Source organism: Abrus precatorius, unplaced genomic scaffold, assembly GCF_003935025.1.
Source record: "Abrus precatorius isolate BTA unplaced genomic scaffold, Abrus_2018 Scaffold11, whole genome shotgun sequence".
NCBI lineage: Eukaryota > Viridiplantae > Streptophyta > Magnoliopsida > Fabales > Fabaceae > Abrus > Abrus precatorius.
In genome coordinates this window covers 22,804,937-22,826,328 of record NW_020874303.1, presented here as the reverse complement: position 1 = coordinate 22,826,328, position 21,392 = coordinate 22,804,937, and the positions used below count along the sequence as shown (strand labels likewise).

The 21,392-nt window shown below is 30.3% G+C and overlaps 2 protein-coding genes across 2 annotated transcripts; both read left to right on the top strand.

The window, feature by feature from the left end:
• The first annotated feature begins 6,943 nt into the window (after window positions 1–6,943).
• Window positions 6,944–11,785, top strand: LOC113855427 (putative hydrolase C777.06c). Its single transcript, XM_027487067.1, has 10 exons — window positions 6,944–7,176; window positions 7,349–7,487; window positions 7,671–7,798; window positions 8,047–8,194; window positions 8,283–8,388; window positions 9,710–9,768; window positions 10,266–10,301; window positions 10,382–10,491; window positions 10,676–10,737; window positions 11,595–11,785. The coding sequence occupies exons 1-9, from the start codon at window positions 7,034–7,036 to the stop codon at window positions 10,731–10,733; spliced, it is 927 nt and encodes a 308-aa protein (XP_027342868.1). The 5' UTR covers window positions 6,944–7,033; the 3' UTR covers window positions 10,734–10,737; window positions 11,595–11,785.
• A 2,589-nt stretch (window positions 11,786–14,374) lies between these two features.
• On the top strand, window positions 14,375–17,237 carry LOC113856575. Its single transcript, XM_027488443.1, has 3 exons — window positions 14,375–14,548; window positions 15,261–15,326; window positions 16,740–17,237. Exons 1-3 carry the CDS (start codon window positions 14,375–14,377, stop codon window positions 17,235–17,237), a joined length of 738 nt encoding a protein of 245 aa, XP_027344244.1.
• The last annotated feature ends 4,155 nt before the right edge of the window (window positions 17,238–21,392 follow it).

The window sequence follows — 21,392 nt, the reverse complement described above, 5'->3', positions numbered from 1 at the left end:
CAATGTAGCAAGAAAAATACTAACAATATATTGTTTTAAATATACTATTTAACATACTTTATATTATTGATTGTTTTAAAATATGTTAAACAATCCATCTAAAAGAATGTATTATTAAGGTACATTGTGATCTCTTCAAAACTATCCCCACAGGTTCATGTTCAACGTTACATTGGTACAAAGGTTGGCGTGCCATTCATGATCAATCACCAAAAGCTAGCTTCTGGCCCCATTTACATCTTCTCATATACCAGAAAAAGAAGATGCACCACCATCTACCCTACATGATTCCTCAAGCTAATCCATTCATGAATCGTATGCCTATATCCTACCATGCCTCTACCCTTTACAATGCTGTTGGTTAATCTTGCATATAGAATGTGCTCTTTCTTCATTGTGGCATGAAGTGCATGTGCTTTATCAATGATTATTAGGTGGTCTCCACAGTCGTGATTTTAGGTATTGATTTTACAGCTATAGTTTGAGCACCATTGCTTCGAGTGTGCATGTTAATTTCCAGATTTCAATTGAAATTTCAGAACTTTATATGCATTATATATTTTATTATGTATTAGTGGAAAGTTATATTTTTAATGAGTGCACTAATTATCTCACATAAATATGTGAAGTGGGGGAGTGCACTTAACCTTTTTATAACAAATTAAATTATATAGGCTCTTCTGTTAAGACTTGAGAGTAACTCATCTTAATAATTTAAAGTTGACTATGAGAAAGCATATAATTTTATTGAATGGAGCTATCTTGAGAAGATTTGAATTTAATGACAAATAGTGTAAATAGATTAAAGTTTGTGTGTGTGAGGGTGATCTTTCGGTGTTGGTGAATGAGAGTACGTCAAAGGAAATTAGTATCGGTAGAGGACTCAAACAAAGAGATCCACTAGCACTGTTCCTCTTTGTGATGGCGGCCAAGGGATTGGGTGGCTTAATGAAACAAGTCGTGGATAAAGGTGCATTCAAAGGGTTCACTATTAATGATGGACCTATGATCTCACACTTACTATTTGCGAATGACACCATTTTGGTGGGTGAACCTTCAATGGAGAACCTTTGGGGAATAAAAAGGGTATTGAGGAGTTTTGAAGTGGTGTCAGGAATGAAGGTGAACTTCCATAAGAGTAAGATTATAGGAGTAAACATAGATCCTATTTTTATAGCACAAGCTTCAGAATTCCTAAATTGTAGAAAGGGTTCTATACCTTTTAAATTTTTGGAATTTCTGATTGGGTCCTCCCCACTCAAACTTGGAAGCATTGAAGAAGAGATTGGGGTCTTGGAAGCATAAACACATTTCCATAGAAGGACGAGTTACACTATTGAATTCGATATTGAATTCCATATCATTGCATTACTTGTCCTTCTATAACAAGCTAAAGACGATTGTGATAGAGGTAATAAGTATACAAAGTCGGTTCCTTTGGGGAGAAGGGGTCGATAATAAAAAGAAAATAGCGTGAGCGAAGTGGGAGGTTATGTGTAGTAAGAAAAGTGATAGAGGGCTTGGTGCTAAACATGTAGAGAGATTTAATTGGGCACTACTAGCAAAATGGCATTGGAGGACATTACTCAAAAAAGACTTGGTCTGGGGACAGGTTTTAGAAGCAAAGTACGTGCCAGATTTTGCTCATTAGGAAGTGTCACTGTAGGGGTCTAATGAGTTATTATGGTGGAAGCACATAAGAATAGTGGAAACTTTACCAAATTCTTAGTTTCCTCAAGGAGTCAAGTAAAAGCTAGGAAAAGGTGACACTATTAAATTCTAGCAGCATGTATTGTGCGAGACTTCCACTTTTGCCTCCCAATTCCCTCAATTATTCTTGCTGGCCTAAGATAAGAAAGCTACAGTGGCTGCTTGTGGAGAATGAAGTAACGGTGATTGAAGGTGGAGTTTAAGGTGGAGAAGAAGGAGATTAAGAGAGTAGGAGAGAGAACTTTTAGCTGACTCTCTTTCTGTTTTGCAGGTTTGTCATCCACAACAAGATTACAATGACAAATGGTGTTGGCTTAGTGACCCTATTTGTGGTTTCTTTGTCAAGTTGGCATATCAACTCATTCAAGCAGAAATTGGACAGTAAGTGCAGATTGAAGAGCTGGCGAAGAAGGTGCTCATCAAGAATTGGAAATCTTGGTCACCACATAAATTAATGGTGTTTATCTGGCAAGTGATGCTTGACACTTTTCCAACTAAAGAAAACTTATCCAGGAGAGGTTGCACAGCATTAATAGGAGATGAAACGTGTGTCATATATGGGCTTCATATGGAATCAATTGAACACTTATTTCTTAATTGCAACTTTACTAAGAGGATTTGGAAAGAGATTATGAGCTGGTTGGATTGTAGTATATGCCGCAATATACTACTCTGGCTGAACACGCATTGAGCTTCTTAAAGTTAACAATGATCAAGAAAGGCTGGAAACCAATGTTTGTGATATGGTTAACGACAATTTGGAGTGTTTGGAGATATAGGAATGACATTATTTTTAAACAGAACACTACAGATGTTGATGACAACCACAAACCGTATCGTCGAATTAAACGATCTTGAATTGGATTTCACACAATAAAAACAAAATTATTAGGGCATAAATGGGAATTGAAACAAGAAGAAAATTAATAAAAAATGAAAATAGAATAGAGATGGAAAATGGCGCCACAATCACAAGATTGATAAGCCAAAAAATGATCGCCACAAGAGTCTTGGCCTCCTGATAAGATCAAAGAAAATTGGCTCACTCAAGAACCTAAAGTTACACGCTCTCACAAGAGTGTTCAATATTAAGTTGTATTCAAAACTAATTAAAAGTGTATTTACAAGAGCTTATATATGTCTAATGCTTATAAATCAATACTAACACAAACCCTAATGGGCCTTTTGTACTAACAAGTCTAAATTTAAATAAATTAAATAATGTAATAAGATTTTACCCTAAATAAAAATTTAAAATAAGTAATGACTAATATTAAAATAAATAAACTAAATATAATAATTAAATCCTAATAAAACTTATTAGAATCCAAATTTTCTAAGCATATGTAATTGACCATATTGGGCTTTTCTAACTCCAAATTAAATTCTCTTTCAATTAGAACAGTAACAATTTTTTCTAAGTCACTATTTATTTTCTTTGTTCTTATCTTTATCATTGGTCCTTGAAGTTCTTCTAATGTCTTCAAGTCTTTGTCTTCAATGGGTCTTTCTTGATTTTCATCATATGTGGACTTGATTGTGGAGGATATTAAAAGAAAATCATGAAATACTTTGTATAGCCATGCAACTTCATCGTGCCTCTCACTCAATGCATGGATTTTGGAACCCATTGTCTTTGTCCCTTGTATTGCCTAAATAAGTATTGAAAGGAATGTGGGGTTACGAACTATTAGATCCTCTACTTCATTCAAAGATGAGAAATTGTAATACATATTACTTAGGAGGTTATAATTTGTATGTTTTTTGTGGTTATCAAATGATACAAAAGGCATCAACCATTAGCTTTTAGTATAGAAGATATACTCTACTCTACTTGGTATCTCCTTCCTTTAGCGGTGACATTGATCTTAAGGGAGTGAATGTCTCATAATAGACTTTTGAGACCTGTAATCAGCATGTAAAAAGTTGTAATGTGAGTACAATTTGTGCTCAATTATTTATTATAATATATATTACATTTGCTTATAAAAAAAATTTTAATATTTAAATACATTTTTGGTTCAATTAATATGATTTTATGCAATTTTTTATTTTATTAAATTTTAATAAATAATTTTTATTATTAAATAACTACTATTATGTGAGTTAACATGATTATTTTTATATCTTCAATTAACTGTAACGACTACGTGACGCGAACTATTTTAAAGTGTTTTAAAATTTATGAAAATTGGAGTTAACACAAAAAATAAAAAATAAAAATTATATGAAATTATATTTATATTGAGTGAAAATACATTTAAGTCTATTCCACTTTATACTCTCTTTAACAATAATTATTATAGTAAAATTTTAAAAATGATATATTAACAAGTGAAAATAGAGTATTGGTTAAATATAAACGTTTTTCATAATTTCAATATAATTACTAATTAAAATTTGGCTTAAATACATTTTTTTTATTTCTTTTAATTTGGACTACATGCAATTTTGTTCCATCGCTTTTTGTTATCTAATTTAAATTCTTTTTTTCTTTCAAATTTAAACAAACTTTGTCCTTTTTCATAAACAGGCAAAATTTGTCCACTTGTCAATTTTTTCACTAAGTTTTTTATTTGTTTTTTTAATCAAAATTTTTTAAGACACTAATAATAAGATTTGAACTATAATTGATCCTATTAAAAAAAGTCATTGTGTAGATGAGCTTCTAGCAAATACTTACAAGATGAAAGCTTCTGTTTTTCAATCTATGATTGATTTTTATGTTTTGAATTGTAATCCTCAGCAATGGATTTGTTGGACATTTCCTCCTGAAGGTGTAGTGGCATAAGAGATGGATGCAGTGCTCATGGAAATTCTCACCTTGTAGGATTTGGAGGTATGCTACTTAACTTTTTAGCCTTTTGGTTGTGTGATTTTTCTAGTTATAAATTGACATTAAATAATACAAAGGCTGAACTTGTTACTTTTTATTATGATCTCTTAGCAATCTAGAATGAAAGTTATACCAATAAAAAAGTGTTATAGCGATTGTTTAAAAGAAAATTATTTGGTGCAGAATCATACTTCTCAATGCAATTTTATATTAGCTTTTTTTTCCTAGTTGAAATTAAATGGTATAGTGTTTATCATTTAATGTAAGTACCACATACTGTATACCATTTTTAGTGGGGTAATTAAAATTTTAATCCTGTAAAATATCGGTATTTTATATTAAATTGCACATATTATATCATTTTTTGACTGAAGAGAATCTGATCCCTCAATTAGATAAATATAATTCCATGATACCGAATGTTCATGACTTCCTTGCTAAAATGGAAGCTCTCAACATCAAAAGTTTCAAATATTTCGTTCTCCTCTTTATGGCTTCAGATTGATGTTGCTGATATTTCTTAATTGATATTATAATTGTTGTTTTCTTTTCTTTTTCCATAATTATTGATGAAATTATGGAAGTTGACCAACATTAAAAGATAAAAAAAAAAAAAGCTTTAAAAAAGTTTACGTATCCTTAGTAACTTATTATTGAAAAAAAGGTGTTGAGAACATATTTTTTTAATATATTTTAAATTCTTGACTCAGTTTTATTAAAAATTTAAAAACAAGTAAACTCAAATAATTTTAATTAATAATTAAATGTGTTTAAAAGAATGTATTGATAATATTTTTATTATAACTAGTCTTTGACAGGTAACAAAACCATGTGGGACCTCCATGTCAAGGAGTTCAAACGAGTCTAGACTAGTAACAAGCCACCACCCACTGCTTCAAGGAAGAGGATGCAAATTACAACTACTCTTCTTAGATGCATTAAGAATGCTAATATTCCAAACACTATAAATTAGGTGAATAATTTCACTTCATCACTCATTTTGGACATAATAGACATTTTTTAAAGGAGATATATTCTTTTTATAAGAGATCAATAAAATTACTTTTTCAGAAGAAAAATATTTCTCTTTTTTCTGTTATTTTTGTCTTCTCTTATTATTTATTCTCCTTCTTAATTTGGTGAAAATTGATTCATACAGTAGTTAGATATCAATATATTCATTATTTATTTGGAGCAAAGTTAAATCGAAAGATGTTAAATACTGTGCAAAGCAATTCCCCACGCCTTGAACATATTTTTTTTCTTTATTTTATTAATCAAACAGGGTATAATTAATATATACAATTGATTTATAAATACTCTTTCCATTTTTCTTTGATATTTTAGTATTTTTACTTTGTGTATTTTTTTATATCTTTATTCTGAATCATTAATGTGTATTTGGCAGAGAATAATAAATAAGATATAAATTAGTATATAGTTGAAAGTTATAGTAAAAAATTTAAACAATTTGTTTATAAAGTTTATATCACTAAATATTTTCTGAATTCAAACCTTAAAATATGAATAAAGTAATTATAAAATTTAATAATTTGTGCTGATTTGGTCTCCAAAATATTGTGTAGATAATTGAGTTCTTAAATTTATCAATTTCATAACAAATTTTAAGATAACTTATTTCTTGAGTGTTTCAACTTCATGGCATATTTAATTTTTTAATTGGTCAATTCATAGTGGAAAGACTAGTAGTCATAAAATTGACAAGTTACCATTTTCAGATATAAAATTTTACATTTACCCACTGATTTTTAAAAACTAGCAAAAGGTACGCACACTAAAATATTAAATTAAGTATAACTGTGTTATAAAGCACCGTTTAACTATTTGATATTTATGTTTAAGGAAGTAAATACTGACCAAAAAACTTTAAGTAGCATTTGATGAGTTTATCCAAGGTTATCTTATCTTTGACTTTTAATATAATATTCTATTTTGTTCTCCTTAATCCCTCCTTTTAAATGCCAAATATTCTATAAAATTTTATGTTATATATTGTTTTGGATAATATTTCTTATCATTGTCGATTGTCATTTTAATTAAAAAATATAAATTACTTTTATATAAAAAAAAATATATTTTAGACAAAAAAAAAATTAAACAAATGATAATAAACAAATAAGTGTAGTAATAAACATATTTTTTGTTTTATTATAAAAAATAATATAAAATAAATTTCACGTATTTTATTCTGTCTTAGTAACATAAAATCATAATTAAGAGATGATTTATTTATTTAAAATAATTAGCTGAAAACGTATTTAAAATTATTTTTGATTTTATTTCTTTAAAGAAAAACTTTAACAAATAAAAAAATAGTAAGAATAGAACGAAGGAAGAAAGCGAGTCTCCTTAGTCCTTTCTACGAATCTTCATTCCCTCCTTAGTTGATCCCCACTCAATTCAATTCTTCGTTTTCCAAACATTTCCACCGAACTGAACTAACGAAACCGTTTGCGAACGATAACCATGGAATCGGCATTGATATTTCTCGGAACTGGTTGTTCCGGTTCCGTTCCCCGCGTAAGTTGCCTCATCAACCCTTCACGTCCTCCATGCCCCGTCTGCGTTCACTCTCTCTCTCTCCCACCTCATCTCAACCCTAACTACAGGTTAACTTCACCTTCTCTCTCTGTCCCGCTCTGCATACTTTGAGAACTCGCGCGCTATTTTTTATTTTAAATAATAATAATTGGACTGGTAAAATGCATATTCAGAAACTTACGTGCTAATTTTGATTTTAATTTTTAATTATATCATGTATTATAGATTTTAACTTTGCAGGTGTAATACCTCTTTGTTAATCGATTATTACTGTGAAAACGATGGCGCTCACAAATATGTATTGATTGATGCTGGAAAGACGTTCAGGGAGACTGTGCTTAGGTGGTTTGTTTTCCATCACATCCCAAGAATTGATTCTGTTAGTCACTCACTTAATTTCCCTTTTTATTTACGTTTTTTTTTTTTTTTGTTATTATTTTCCGAATTTTGATTTATGAATGTAACCTTGTATGTGTTCAGCTGTGTTATTATTCTTGAAGCTTAATTTGGTAATTGTTATCTGGTGTGATGAATTGGCTATTTCTTGCTTGAATCATTGCAGATTGTTTTGACTCATGAACATGCTGATGCAGTCCTTGGATTGGATGATATGCGTTCTGTGCAGCCTTCTAGTCACACGAATGATATCGATCCTACGCCTGTGTACTTATCTCAACATTCAATGGATAGGTAAACTCGAGTCACCTTTCCCCTTTTTATTTGATTTAACTTGTTTGATTTGGCTGAAATTGCATGTATTCCTTCCTTTATTTTCTAGACAGACAGAATGACCAAATTTGGGTGCTTGTATGCTTGTAATTTTTTCTTTTTTTTTTCTGATTAGAATGAACATGTTGGCATTATTTCCCTTTCATTTGATTTTATGGATGCATTTTGCTTTAGAGTAGTTGATTTCTTGTTTTACATATTTACAACAGCATGGAAAAGAGGTTTCCTTATTTTGTTCAGAAAAAACACAAAGAAGGGCAAGAAATACGAAGGGTACCTCAGTTTTGCTGGAACATAATTGCCGATGATTGTAATCAGCCATTTTTTGCGTCAGGCTTAAAATTGATTCCTTTGCCGGTTAATCATCGCAAACCTTGTCTTTGATGGTAAGAATGCAATACCCCTTTTACTTTGTAAGGATTTCAGTGCTCATTTCTGGATGTAGGTAATGCATGGAGAAGATTACATTTGCCTGGGCTTTCTTTTTGGTGAGAAAAATAGGGTGGCGTATATATCTGATGTTTCACGGATTCCAGCCAGTACAGAGTACGGTGCGTTTTGAAGTCATTTCTTCCTGCTTGGACATTTGTGTTACTTCATTAATGCTATCTCATAAACTTTATTTGATTGGAGAGAATTTGGGGAGAAATAATGTGGAAAAAGAGAAAATGTAGATTTTGATGTTTTCTCTTGTTTGGATCCACCTGAAAGTTATCTTCTCACTTCTGGGAAGAAAATTTTTCTTTTCTTTTTTTTTTTTGGGGGGGGGGGGGGGAGGGAGATGATGTTATGTCATTTTATGAAATTACAATTTTGCCCAGAAAAACACATTCAGTTTCCTTTATAAAGGGAATATAGGTCATTTTATACAACTACATTTTCTTTCCTCTCACTTTCTAAAAAACCAAACAAGAAAAATATCATATATTCTTTTTTTCTCTTTAGCCAAACTTTAAGTTAGACCATTTAAGCTCAATAAGTGACTACTTATCTGTCTGTTTTAGTCAATTATTTTGAAATTAGAAGTTAAACTTCTCCAACTGTCTTTGGGTGCTTTGTGCAACATGTCACATTGTCTTTGTAAACAAAAGAGCAACATGACTGCATAGTTTATGCCACAAAGAACTATCCTGCTGAGAGAAAATATTAAGGTATTGCAATTTATGTTGAATACATTTAGGACAACCATGAAGTACCTTTGATTCCAAATTTCTTATGATGAGTACTGCCCTGCTTTTTCTTTGATGAGGAGGCTTCAGCTCTCCTTCGTTGTGTAACTTAATGTTCTCTGTAGTTAAGACCACTCTAAAGTTCTTTTGAAGAAGCTGCTGAAATAGTGTAACTTCAGCCAACTATTTTTACCTTCTATGCCCAATGTTATCCTTCTCTTTTTTCGGTCAAGTGATTTGTATGAGGTTCAAAATTGAGAGGATTTTGTTTTTCAACTATCTCCCATCTCATGCTAGTGACTGATAGGTAAAGAGGGAAGGTGTGATATTTACCACTAGGTTATATGAAAATAACATACAAGTTACTCATGTAAAGAAGTATTTCAATATTGATATTGATTTTTGCAACTCATCAATGATCAACCAGAATTTAGTTTTCAGACCTGAAAAATTAGCCTCAAAGTCTCAAGGATGTTATATCATATTACAACAAGCAGTAAGCAAGCATTATTTATTTCACCCTAAACAAAACCAGAGATACTGAGTAGCTTAAATTTTTAGCCTTGTCTTCCTCAATGAAACAATAGGTAGGCAGCTCACATATTTAGTAGTTTTTGAAGCATCTATACATCATTGTAAAACCCTCCACAGAAGTGTGCTTTTTAACATCTAAATATATTGGCAAAATGTTCTTTTTCTACAGTTATTTCAAAAAGTGGGGCTGGACAGTTGGATCTTCTTATATTGGATGCATTGCGTAAGGTCAGTGATTCCATTTTCAATTGTTTTTGGGGTGTGTGTGTGTAGTGTAAATATTGTATTCCAGGTGTATATGTGAATTCTGCTACAGAAGGTACATAATAATCATGACGTGTGACAGGATTTTAAACCGAACCTTTACACACAGTACACAAATGACAATCGAACAAATCTGGTAGATAAATTCCCTACCAGCATGAGCCAAGGATCTCCGCTCTCCTTTAGAGCAAAAATGATATTTAATTTACCTACTTGATAATAATTTATCAGGATTTCCTTTTCTTTAGTTTTCTCAAAAATGTTTTTGACATGTTTTTATTGTTCATATTTTAATATTGGCAAGTGATCATGATTGTGGAGCTTCACCTTATTTGATTAATTTTTCTTTGTCTTGCCTTTTCTGATATATATTTGTCAGTTCCATTTTTCAGTTTTCTTATTTCTTTATTTTCTCAGAGATAGTTGTTTCCTTCTTCATATTTCTCTTACTGTTTCCACAGACTGGATCACATAACGTTCACTTTTGTCTTCCACAGGTTAGTTCTGCATTTTACAAAATAAAGTTTTGGCCTACTATCTCTCTGATGGTGAAATCTTGTTATTTGTAATTTTACAGGCTCTTGAAGCTGTAAAGAGGTTATGTCCAAAGCGAACCCTATTGATTGGAATGAATCATGAGATTGATCACCACAAGGACAACGAATTTTTAAGGGAGTGGTCCAGAAGGTACAATTCCTGTCCGTTTCTCAAAATAGTCCAAACTTAACTGTTAAAAATACAATATGTAATATTTGATCCACAACACCCATGTTAACAGTACTACATGAATGGTGTTCAACAATTTACCTTTGTAGCTTGTACTCGGTGGTATGTTATGGATTACAGTTGATTCTTCTATATTTTCGCTTAGGGAAGGACTATCAGTGCAGCTTGCTCATGATGGTTTGAGAGTCCCCATAAACTTATAGTAAGGTAATACTTGTGGACCTGAATCTCCTTTCTTCTTATTTGAAGTAGTATATGTACTACCAGTACTATGAATTCTTCACCATGATCAGTAGCATGCATTAGCGTGTGAGGTCTCACCCTTCTTGGAGGGTGCGCTTCCTAAGTTATCACATTTCTGAATACCGTTTATCTTTTGTTTTTGGTTTTCTTTTCTTCTCTGCTTTGCAAAGTTTGCATTGATAAATTGTGGACTGAGAGAGCGTGCTTGTTTGGAAAGGTGAAAAATGAGTAGCTACAATGTTTGTTAGATGGGAAGTGAAAACAGAATGGTAATAGTACGGTCACTTTGAATTTGGAATCATTTAAATAGGAAATTATTTTATTTGATTTAAAAATAAAAAAACTCTCAAATCTGACCAAATTTCAGTGAATTTCTACAACAACTAAAATCAGAATGATTTCATTATCTAATTATTTCTAATTTTTTAACTTTCCAAACAAAGAAATTCATTTGTCAATTTGTATTTTTTGACATCTCAAGAAAAATGTTTCATTTATAAACAAAATCTATTCCCAAACTTTGAGGTTTCAAACAGATTGTCGTTGTTGCTTGATTTTTAAAAAATTACTTTCAGCTCACTTTCATAGGAATAATGACTTGCAATTTACATTCGACAGTCCCATATTTTCGTTATACTTGCTAAATTTGAAATAATTTCTATCTTAAATTTCCCAGCACTCCATAAACAAGTGTACTTTTTCTCCTCCCTGAGTAATCCTTTTTCCCGTGGTTCATATTTGTATTTCAATGAAAAATTGGTTCTCTTGTCCTAGCATGTTAAAGCATGAGGGAATATAACCTTACTGTTGATCTTGGTTAGGTTGGAGAAGACCGAAATAATTTTAAAGATTATCTTGTGCTCCTACCACACAGTCGGGAATCAATATTTTTACTAAAAGGAAAGGCACTTTTAATCCTATGTAAGAAAAGGATGATGACCCGTTGTGATGGATTCCTTCTTGTTCTAATTGAATTCTTGAACGTTGTATACGAAGAGCAAAATCTGCACCTAGATGCAGTTCTTCAATATAGTTGGGTTGAGGTGATATTTTATTGTTTGGTCTTTTTAGTGGAAATGGTGGCGGGCTTGTGGATAACTATTCTCCTTCAAACTGGCGTTATGTGTGTAATGAGGGAGAATAATTTTTCTTTCATTTTTTCAAAAAAAAAATCAATTATTACTTTCAAAATTATTTTTTGAAAAATAATTGAAAAATTTTGAAAATTAAATGTATATATTGTTTTTTAATTTAATATTTGAAACCTTCTAAAATTAACTTTCAGATAAGAGGGTTACAGAATTAAATTTTGGAATAAGTTATGAAGCAAACTAAAATGTGGTGGCCGGAGATTTTGTGGTGTCTATTATGCGCTTTGGCTGATTTTGGATGGCATGGTATGTGACCAGTGACCTATTATTTCCATAGCGTTAACACGTAACACGTGACCAATTGTTGTGCCTACAGTGATGAGCAAAGTTTGTGACTCCTTTAAAAGCTATCGATGGTCTTCCGATTCATTTTGCCATGGAGTTTCCTCGATGGCAAATTTACAATTTTTTCTTAATTATATTTAAAGAGAGAGAGAGAGAAATAAGACTAAGGGCATGCTAAAAAATTTAAAAGTTATAGGTAGTAAAACAAAGTTGTAAATTTATAACTTCGAAATTAGCTGAAAGTTTACAATTGTACAGATAAGTTAAAGAATTAAAATTATTTGAAAAACTAATTAGTTTATTTATGTTAAGTAAATTAAAATACATAAAATTATAATTATTTATTTATTTATTTATTTAATTTATGATCAATTAATTAGATAATTATATAGAAAAATAAAATTTCTTTTCATAAAATGAAATATTCTACGTCATATTTTTTTAATATAAAATATATTTGGATAGAAAAGATATGAGAGCAAAATAATAGAGAAAAGAAAAAGAATGAAATTGTTATAATGGTAAAGAGAATAAAAGATAATAAGATTAATTATATAAATGAAATTTAAATTGTGTAATAGATAAATTGTTTTATAAAAAAATAAAAAGTAAAAATACAATAAAACTATTGATAGCTAACTTTAAAAACTAAACATTAGTTTAGATAATTTCAAATGCTATAGTTTGTCAAACAACTTTATAAGTTTATTGACTAAGTTAATTAGTACGAACTTCTAAATAAGTTACAAATTACATTTATCAAACATAACCTTAATAAAGAATGAAGAAAAAAAATTATTTTTCTTAATTTGTGTTATAGTTTTAAATAACAAATAAAAATGCATGGATTGAGTATTAAATAAATAAATGTTAACTTTTTTATTTTGAAAATATTATATGTATTTAATTTCAACGTGATTTGTTATATAAAAATGTTAATAGAAAATTATTTTTCTTTGTGATTGTCTTTCACTCAACCAAAAAAGCATTACGCATTCAAGTTAGATTTGACCCGCTAGCTTTTAATTGGTTGCCTTTCGTATTTATCGTTAAAGAGCATGAGTATGGAATAGCTTAAGAGGTTCACGTGGATCAGAATGTGTCAAAAAGCTACATATTCGTTCAAACTTCAAACAAAAAGGTTCAATTTTTTTTTACAAATAAACAACCGCGAGCTATCCATTCGACGTAAATTACTTCTCACATAAATTAATATTTACTAACCGTATAAATTGATTAAGATCTTGACTTGCTTTTATTTTTATAAAAAAAAATTGATTTTAAGTAAAAAAAAAGTGAAGGATATAATTTAAATTTGTTAAGATTTTAAAATATTTTACACAATCAACAAATTATGTATTGCTATATGCTTAAATTAATTATTACAAGTGTCGTTATTTTTAGTTACATGACAACCTATGATTTAAAGACCCTGTAAAGTGTATTTTGATTAAATTTTAATATAAATGAACAACCTAATTAAATTAAGAGTTTTGTTAATAAGTATCATAAAGATAAAAAATGAAACTTAGAAAAAAACGGTAACTTATTTTGGAGAGGTTGTACCTACTACTTCAGCTATTATTTCATTAGAAAAAAATAGTTTGACTGTCGATGGAAGGAAATCTTAGTGTACCCAAAAATAAGCATTTAATATGTTGAAAAAATTTTAAATGTAATAAATGTAGTGCTTTTTCATATGATAGTTTCTATATGTGATTCCATACAAATATCCTTAAATTAAATTTCAACTCTAATTAAAAACAACAACAATCTTTAAAAAAATTCTTAGTAAGTTAGAGGCTAACATCTGGTGTTGTTTTTCGGTACAATAATGTAAGCATCTTGAATGAGTCAAATACCCGTGAATGTCTAATTCCAAGTTCCAAGTTCCAAGTCACTTTTTATTTATATATTCGGTCGTTTACTAGCAAGACAAAACGAAATGGCCAATTGAACTGCTCTACACCAAAATTCAATATTTGGAACAATTCTAAGAAGCAACCTTAGGATTGATGGAAGTTTTGAGTACGCGTGTGTTGTGGTTCACGACTCATATTTGACAAATTTCAGACAACATAGTTTTAGTATTTGTAGCCTTTCCAATAAAACATAAATAGCATTTGTAAGCAGAAAGAAAGGAACAATATATAAAGAAGAGGATCATGACATGCTCTGTGGATTTTAACAGCAAAGATTTGGATATAAGCTTCTTTGTTTTCAAGCCAACTGTTGTAATTGTTGACCATCTTGTTCATGGACTCCAAGAGTTTTCTTTACTAACTGAAAACCTTGGTTGCTTACAAAGCTCAATATTTAGAAGCATCCATGGAAATATGGTAAGTGTTTCTCTCCTTTCTCTTAAATTTTCTCAATTATTTTTTTTACTAATTTCTCTTGAATTTTCTGTAATCTATAGTGTATACTTTTTGTATTCCTTCTGAAATCTGTATGCTCGAAATTGTGCTGATTAATCTGTGAAACCCATCTTTCCTTCTGCTAAATTACAATGCATGCTGACTTGGATGACCATATCTGGAAGATTGTACCATTTCAGATATAACTGGCTTCATGGTAGACAATACAATGCCAAAATATATAGCATCAATTCTTGTTTTTATCTTTCTTATTCCTTTTTCACATCATTTGTTTTTGTATTTCTATCATTTTGTGGATGATATTTTCTTTATTTCAGTGATTGACAACACAAGTGTCATAGCACCTTGGTGGATTTGGATCCTCTTTTGTTCTTTAGGTAACAAAAAAATGGTCATGATACAGAGAGAAATAAAATATAATTAATGAGTGTTATTATTTTATTGCGTGTTTCTCTCTTCAATGGGACCATCTTGTTAAAGTAGAGGATCCAAATCCCTCCTTGGTAGTGTAGCATCTGTGATGGTTGAATATGTCTTCATTCAACTGAGTCTTGGATAATTAGCTTAACATCTTGTAGTTGTGTTAAATTAATTATGTATTTTTTTCCCTAAGCATATCATGTTTTCTTTTCTTTTATGATCATTGTGTTAAATATTTGTGTCCTGTAATCAGATCATATGGTATGGAGCATGGCATAAACGGTCCAGTGATGAAAAAGATGAGTTGACCGCAAATCTTGTAAGTTTGACCCCTAACTACTGACCTAGTTTCTTGGATCAATAAATAGGCTTTGAAATACTTCAATAGGATAACATAATAATATTTTGACGCCTATAAGAGAAAAACAAGACAATTCTGATGAAACCTTGATGGGAAGAAAAATTAATCATATAAGTGAACCACAATTATGTGTGTGTGATTGTGTTTTGATAAAAGGAATTATTTGAAAAGAAGTGAAATACAAAGCCCGAGGATGAAGATTCTTCTTAAAAGCATAAACAAAAGGAAACAAGATAAATAAAAAAATATAAGCTTAAAAGAGTCCAGCAAAGAAACTCCTTTTAAATACTGCCGACATAAACCCACAAAAACGAAGACTGGTAGCTGAAAATTACAAAATTTTGCTAACACCAAATCAACTATGTGTCCACAAAGATTCCAAAACCCTCCACAAAACCTTGGCTTCCATGTCCCATTACCTTGATAACTAGTAGATAGAGAAGACATCCCAAGAATGAGAGGCAAAATCCAATGCACCCGAAAAAACCTTAGCAGAATTAATCACAATGCAAAAAACCATTAACTAGAAGCCTTATGTTGTTTATGCAGTTGCAACAGATAATAACAATTATTCCCTTAATGTGTTGCTGACCCAACCTTCGACCTTTCAAAAAGGAGTTAGAGAAGTATTATAAGTTGATGAATGCCATAAACTCACTATTTGACACTTTCTTTTTAACATTATCTCTGTTATTGGATGAAATTCCATAACTATTCCCATTAATTGTCCTGGGCACACCCTCTTCATGAGGAAGAACTCTGGAACAAAATGTAGATAAAAATATATTTACAAGCACCTGATCATGAAGTGCCCAAGGCTCATTTATATGTATGTTTTCAAAATTCAACTAAATAAATGTTATTTTTGGAACAGGAAGTCTAGGATTTGACTCACGGAATTCGCTTTCATACCAAATCTCAATGATGAGACGTGTGTCATAAATACAAGAATTATAGATACCCAAAATAACGTGATTACATGATAATCAATCACAAGGATTACTGTTTAATTAACGTAGCTAAATAATAATATACAGCACACAATTACCCTATTTACATTACTTCTAAGTAACACACATGGAATTACAACAATTTGAACCTTCTGATCTTTAAAACAACATGACACAAAACCACGGAAAATAAGTCATGAATTTATTATCTGATCCAAAGTAAACAAATTATTACATTTTTATGCTCCTTATCTACTGATCTGAAGAAAATGGTTTATTATGTTGAGACATTATATGACTGATCAATTTACATCTTCGAAATTTTTGTGCCAAATAATTATCTTACATTGAAATTTCTTTCTTTGTTCTCTAATTAACTCATCACATGCACTTATTGTTTTTTAAAATTTCCCTTTTACAGCAATCAATGCTAACTAATGTAACAAGAATGGCAGTTTTTGTTGAACATAATTTCCTTGATGCATATGCTGGAGAATCAAGAGATGGTTCTTCAACTGTGAAATTCAGTACTGGTGACATAATCTCCATAAACTCAGTAGTCACAAGTACTAAAGATCTTAATGACCTGTGCTATGCAGTCCTAGCTATTTTCAAGTCTCGTTTTTCCAAAATAGAAGGCATAAGTGCAGGGCTTTGCATGAAAGGCCAAAGATTACCTAGAGTGGTATGCATTCATGTGTGGAAGTCCCTACAATTTTGTTACTCATGGGTTCTCAATTCAGACCATAGAAAGTGGATGATGCCATATCTTGAACGCTTCTCCACTGACATGAAGTATGATATTTACCGAGTAGTCTTTGTTAGTGGTGACAATTTAGTGAACCTTCCCTATATTTCTCCTCATCAAATGTTAGAAAATGAGGAAGAAAGTAGACAGGGACAGCTTATGCAAAACTGACAATACTACCCGCTTGTTGCAAAGATTTGTATATTACTTTTGTAATAACAATTTGTGGATGAAAATTGAAAACTCAAAACAAAAATAACTGTAAATCATTTTCTTCTTTGACTAAAATATGAAATGTTTTTTAGTTGGCCAATCTAGAATTTGGATCTTTTCATGTTCATTTTGATCATGTTATGGAATAAGTTAGATGCAAATTGAAGTTATACATAAATTGATATATATATATATATATATATATATATATGAAATAAGTTAGATAGATGCATGGCTACGTGCGATAATACACAAGAAAATCGTCCAGGGGAACATATGCTTCACCGCTATGAATTGGGAGGTAAATCTGAACACAAGCTAACCTGCAATCTTTATCCTTTTTTCCTTCTGTCCTTTTTATCTATTTACATGAGTTAAACGATTCGAAGTAAAATCGTTTATACCTAGAAATTTTACTGTGATGATTTAGGATTCATTTAGTCTTCAAGTCACTCTATTAAGTATTAAACTCGGAGGAGTGTATTCTTTGTTATTGTTTATAATTTATTAAAAATTACATAAATATGAGTAAAACAAATTACTAAATTACGAGTAAAATTCACATAATTTATATATTTTAATGAATTTTAATGAATAACAAAATATATATTTAAAAAATGTTACTAATCTTTCTTTCTTTTGGTTAGATTACTAAATTTCTCTTAAATTCTAAGAGAGAGTCGAGCAAATTGCTACCTGGCCCAGAAGTTACCTTGTATTGTTTTGGGTCAAGACCCATGGGCTTGTATAAACAAGACATATGACATTATGATGCCTTTGAATGGGAACTTATTGTCAGATAAAAAAAGAATGGTAAGTTGTGCTTTTTCAGCTGTTGGGTCAGTGACCCTCAATTCATTTAATAGAAGCCTCTGACCCCAAAAAAGAAAGTAATTGCAGCTTGCCCACTTGACCAAGGGCCCAAAAGAACATGGAAGCAAAGGAAGCTTTTCTTCACCCACGTTCAATTTTATTAGGATTTTAGGGTAAATTAAATGCGGTGAACCACATCATCATGAAAAACAAACTTCTAAAAGATTCTTTTTAGATAAATAATAAAGTTAAAACAACGTAGCTACCATTAAAAGAAAATATTTTAGCCTTTGTCATGTTGAGCTTAAGATTTTCGTCTTTAGTTAAAAGCTAATTCTAGGTATACATTTGAAGGTTATGACCGCCATTATTTAAAGCACACAGGCAATGATCTTTCCAATCATGTTAACCCATGGCTAGTTTAATTCCTTGAAGCATTATAATCAAATGCAACACTATCAAAGGCACTTTTAAATTGGTGGCATTGGTCTTCATTCTCTTTAGAAGTAAAGTTTATTTCTATTAAATATAGTAGGGGCCATCATGATGATGATTCTGATTTTAAAACTTTGCCTAGTGTAGAGTTTAGATTTGCCATATCGTTAAATGCTTCCAAAAGTTTGTAAACCATCATTGACTTCAAAGCCAAGGCAAGCCAAAATCCTCATTACTTGACAAAAGGGGAATTAGTTAAAGCATGAGGAAGCAACTTTCCACACCTAAACTGTTTGATTTTTCAAAGATTGGCAATCAAAGGGACCCAAAATCAGAAAGCTGCAACTCCTTTTTCCCAGTCAAAGCTCATTAGGGTCCCATCAAATTTAGCATTCTGTCTTGTAAAATTTATTCCCACAAAGGTCCCCACATTAATTCTTTCTTTTTGTGGAAATTAATTTTGACAGCAATATGCCACTACATCAGCAAAGATTACATTTTCTTTTCTTTGTTATGCTATCTACATAAACTGTTAGTCATTTTTAAAAACAAATAATATTCTCTAAGTGCAATTGATTTAAAGAAGTGAGAGTGGAGAGAAGATAAAGGAGAGGTAAGAAATTAGTTTTTTTTTTCAGGGGAAGAGAAAAAGGAAAATATAATTATTATATTCTTGAAAATGTTTGCATTAATTGTTCAATTGCTGTTGGGTATTATATTTATTAACAGGAACAAGATTAACCAGTGTCCAACAAATTCCATTCCACTCTAGCATAAGGTATCGCCCCTCAATATTTCTTGTTCTTGTTTTTTTATCATTTCTGGAATGTTAGATCATCTATAAATGTTCATTCTTGCAAATTTTGGTTCTAAATGTGACAGGGTATTAAAATATCACACGTTGGGTAAAATTGATAAAGTACAATCAAAACCTTTGTTTATTAGAAAGTTAATTATTTGGAAGATAAACGAAAAGTTAAAGGGAATTTAACAAAAAAGAATCTGTACTACGTATCAAAAGGTTACGAAAAAGCCCCGATACCATATTAGAACCTACGATTCTAAGTACATAAGAAGGTGGAAATTGGAGTATTCGGGTCATTATTTTGTACCAAATAAAGCTTATTGAATTGAATTCAATGAATATACGTATTTGAAGGGCATCTACAAAAATAATCGTTCTTCGAGTATTTTTAAATTTGAATTTTATAAAAAAATTCCTTTTCTGACTCTCTTTTGGTGAAAAACGAATATTTTGTAATTTTAGCATAAATTGAAGAGTCTGTAATATATTTTTGCATTATTTGGTATTAAACTTTAATAATTACAAAAAAAAAATACACATATTATGCAGGTGGGTTTTTTATATTAATTTTTTCTTCATGAATTAGATTTATTGTTTTCAATTAAATGTCAACAATTTATAGAAATTATTGTCACTACAAATTATGTGTCAAGTTAGGTGGCCATTTTGTTAGGAAAAAAAGGATATTATTTATTTAAAAAATAAAAGCTCAAGTTAAAAAATAGAAAAAGGAATAGTTAAGGTAGGTTTTGCAAAGTAACGAGTAAGCAGAATGAAGGCTACGAAATGGGCAGAGCATGTGGCTGTGAATCTAATGTGAGAAAAGGACTTGGCTTTGTAATTTGATAGTACTGACAAGTTTGCATTGCTTTACGATAAGAAACACAGTATATGGAAAGATACTCAACATTTTTCATCAAACTAAGTACAACCCTCGCTCTCTACTGTACGGTTCATTCTAACCTACTTGTAAGGATTTTCGTACTTTTAATTAATGCCACAAAATTAAAATTAAACCATTTCATATATCAAAAAACATCTTTTATTCTTTGTTAGTAGTAAAGCTCTTAATCAATTACGTTATTTTACAAGTAATTAAATGAATAATTGGATTTTTCTTTTGATATAACTTTGATTAAATTAAAGGATGGTGTAATAGGCCTAAAAGGGTATTTTTGTTTTGACTTAGAGATAGAAGCACGTCTATCCCACAAGCTGGAATTGGCGACCATACAAACAAGACTTTAGGCAGATGATGACCCACTCATGTTTTTTCTACTCATTACCTCTCGTTAATTTTTGCTTCGTTTTTATCATTGGTCATTCTCATCGTAAAGCAATTCAAAATTCCAGTGCATGGTTTTATCTCTCATATTATGATATTGGCTTGAGGGCAAATTATGTGCATTTGTTGTTTAACTAAAATTTATTTTCGTACTTTTTTATATAAAAAATACATTTCAATAAAAATCTATGACTATAATTTATTTTATCACATATTGTAATTACTGTTTGATAAATTAATTTAATTTTATTAAAACAGTTTTATTTAACTTTATAATAAACAAACTTATTTAAATTCACGGTAGCAAAAGATAAGCAAATATATATAAGAATAAATGTTGTTATCTTTTTTATTTTTTTATGTATTTTAAATATGGATCTTTTCTAATTGTAGTGAAAATTTGACATTCAATTTTTTTTTTAAATAAAAATAATTTTGCTTAAGTGAAAATATATAAAATGATATTTTTTTTTAATATAAAATTAACTTAAACAAATTTTACAAATCTATTTAAATGAATTATTTTGACTTAAACGAATTTTGTGCATTTGATAAGATAGAGGTCAAGTGTGGGAAAAGAAAGGGGTGAAGATAGGTGAAGATAAGAAGAGTGGATAGTATAAGAGTGGTGGTGGAGGAAGAGAATGCTGGAGAGTTGGTTGTAGAGGAAAGAATGAGAGATAAGTATGGGATAGAGTGAGAATGGAAAGAGAATGAGAGGAGTTGAACATAGAGTAAAAGTAAGAGAGAATTAGGAGAGAAAGAGAGAAGTTGA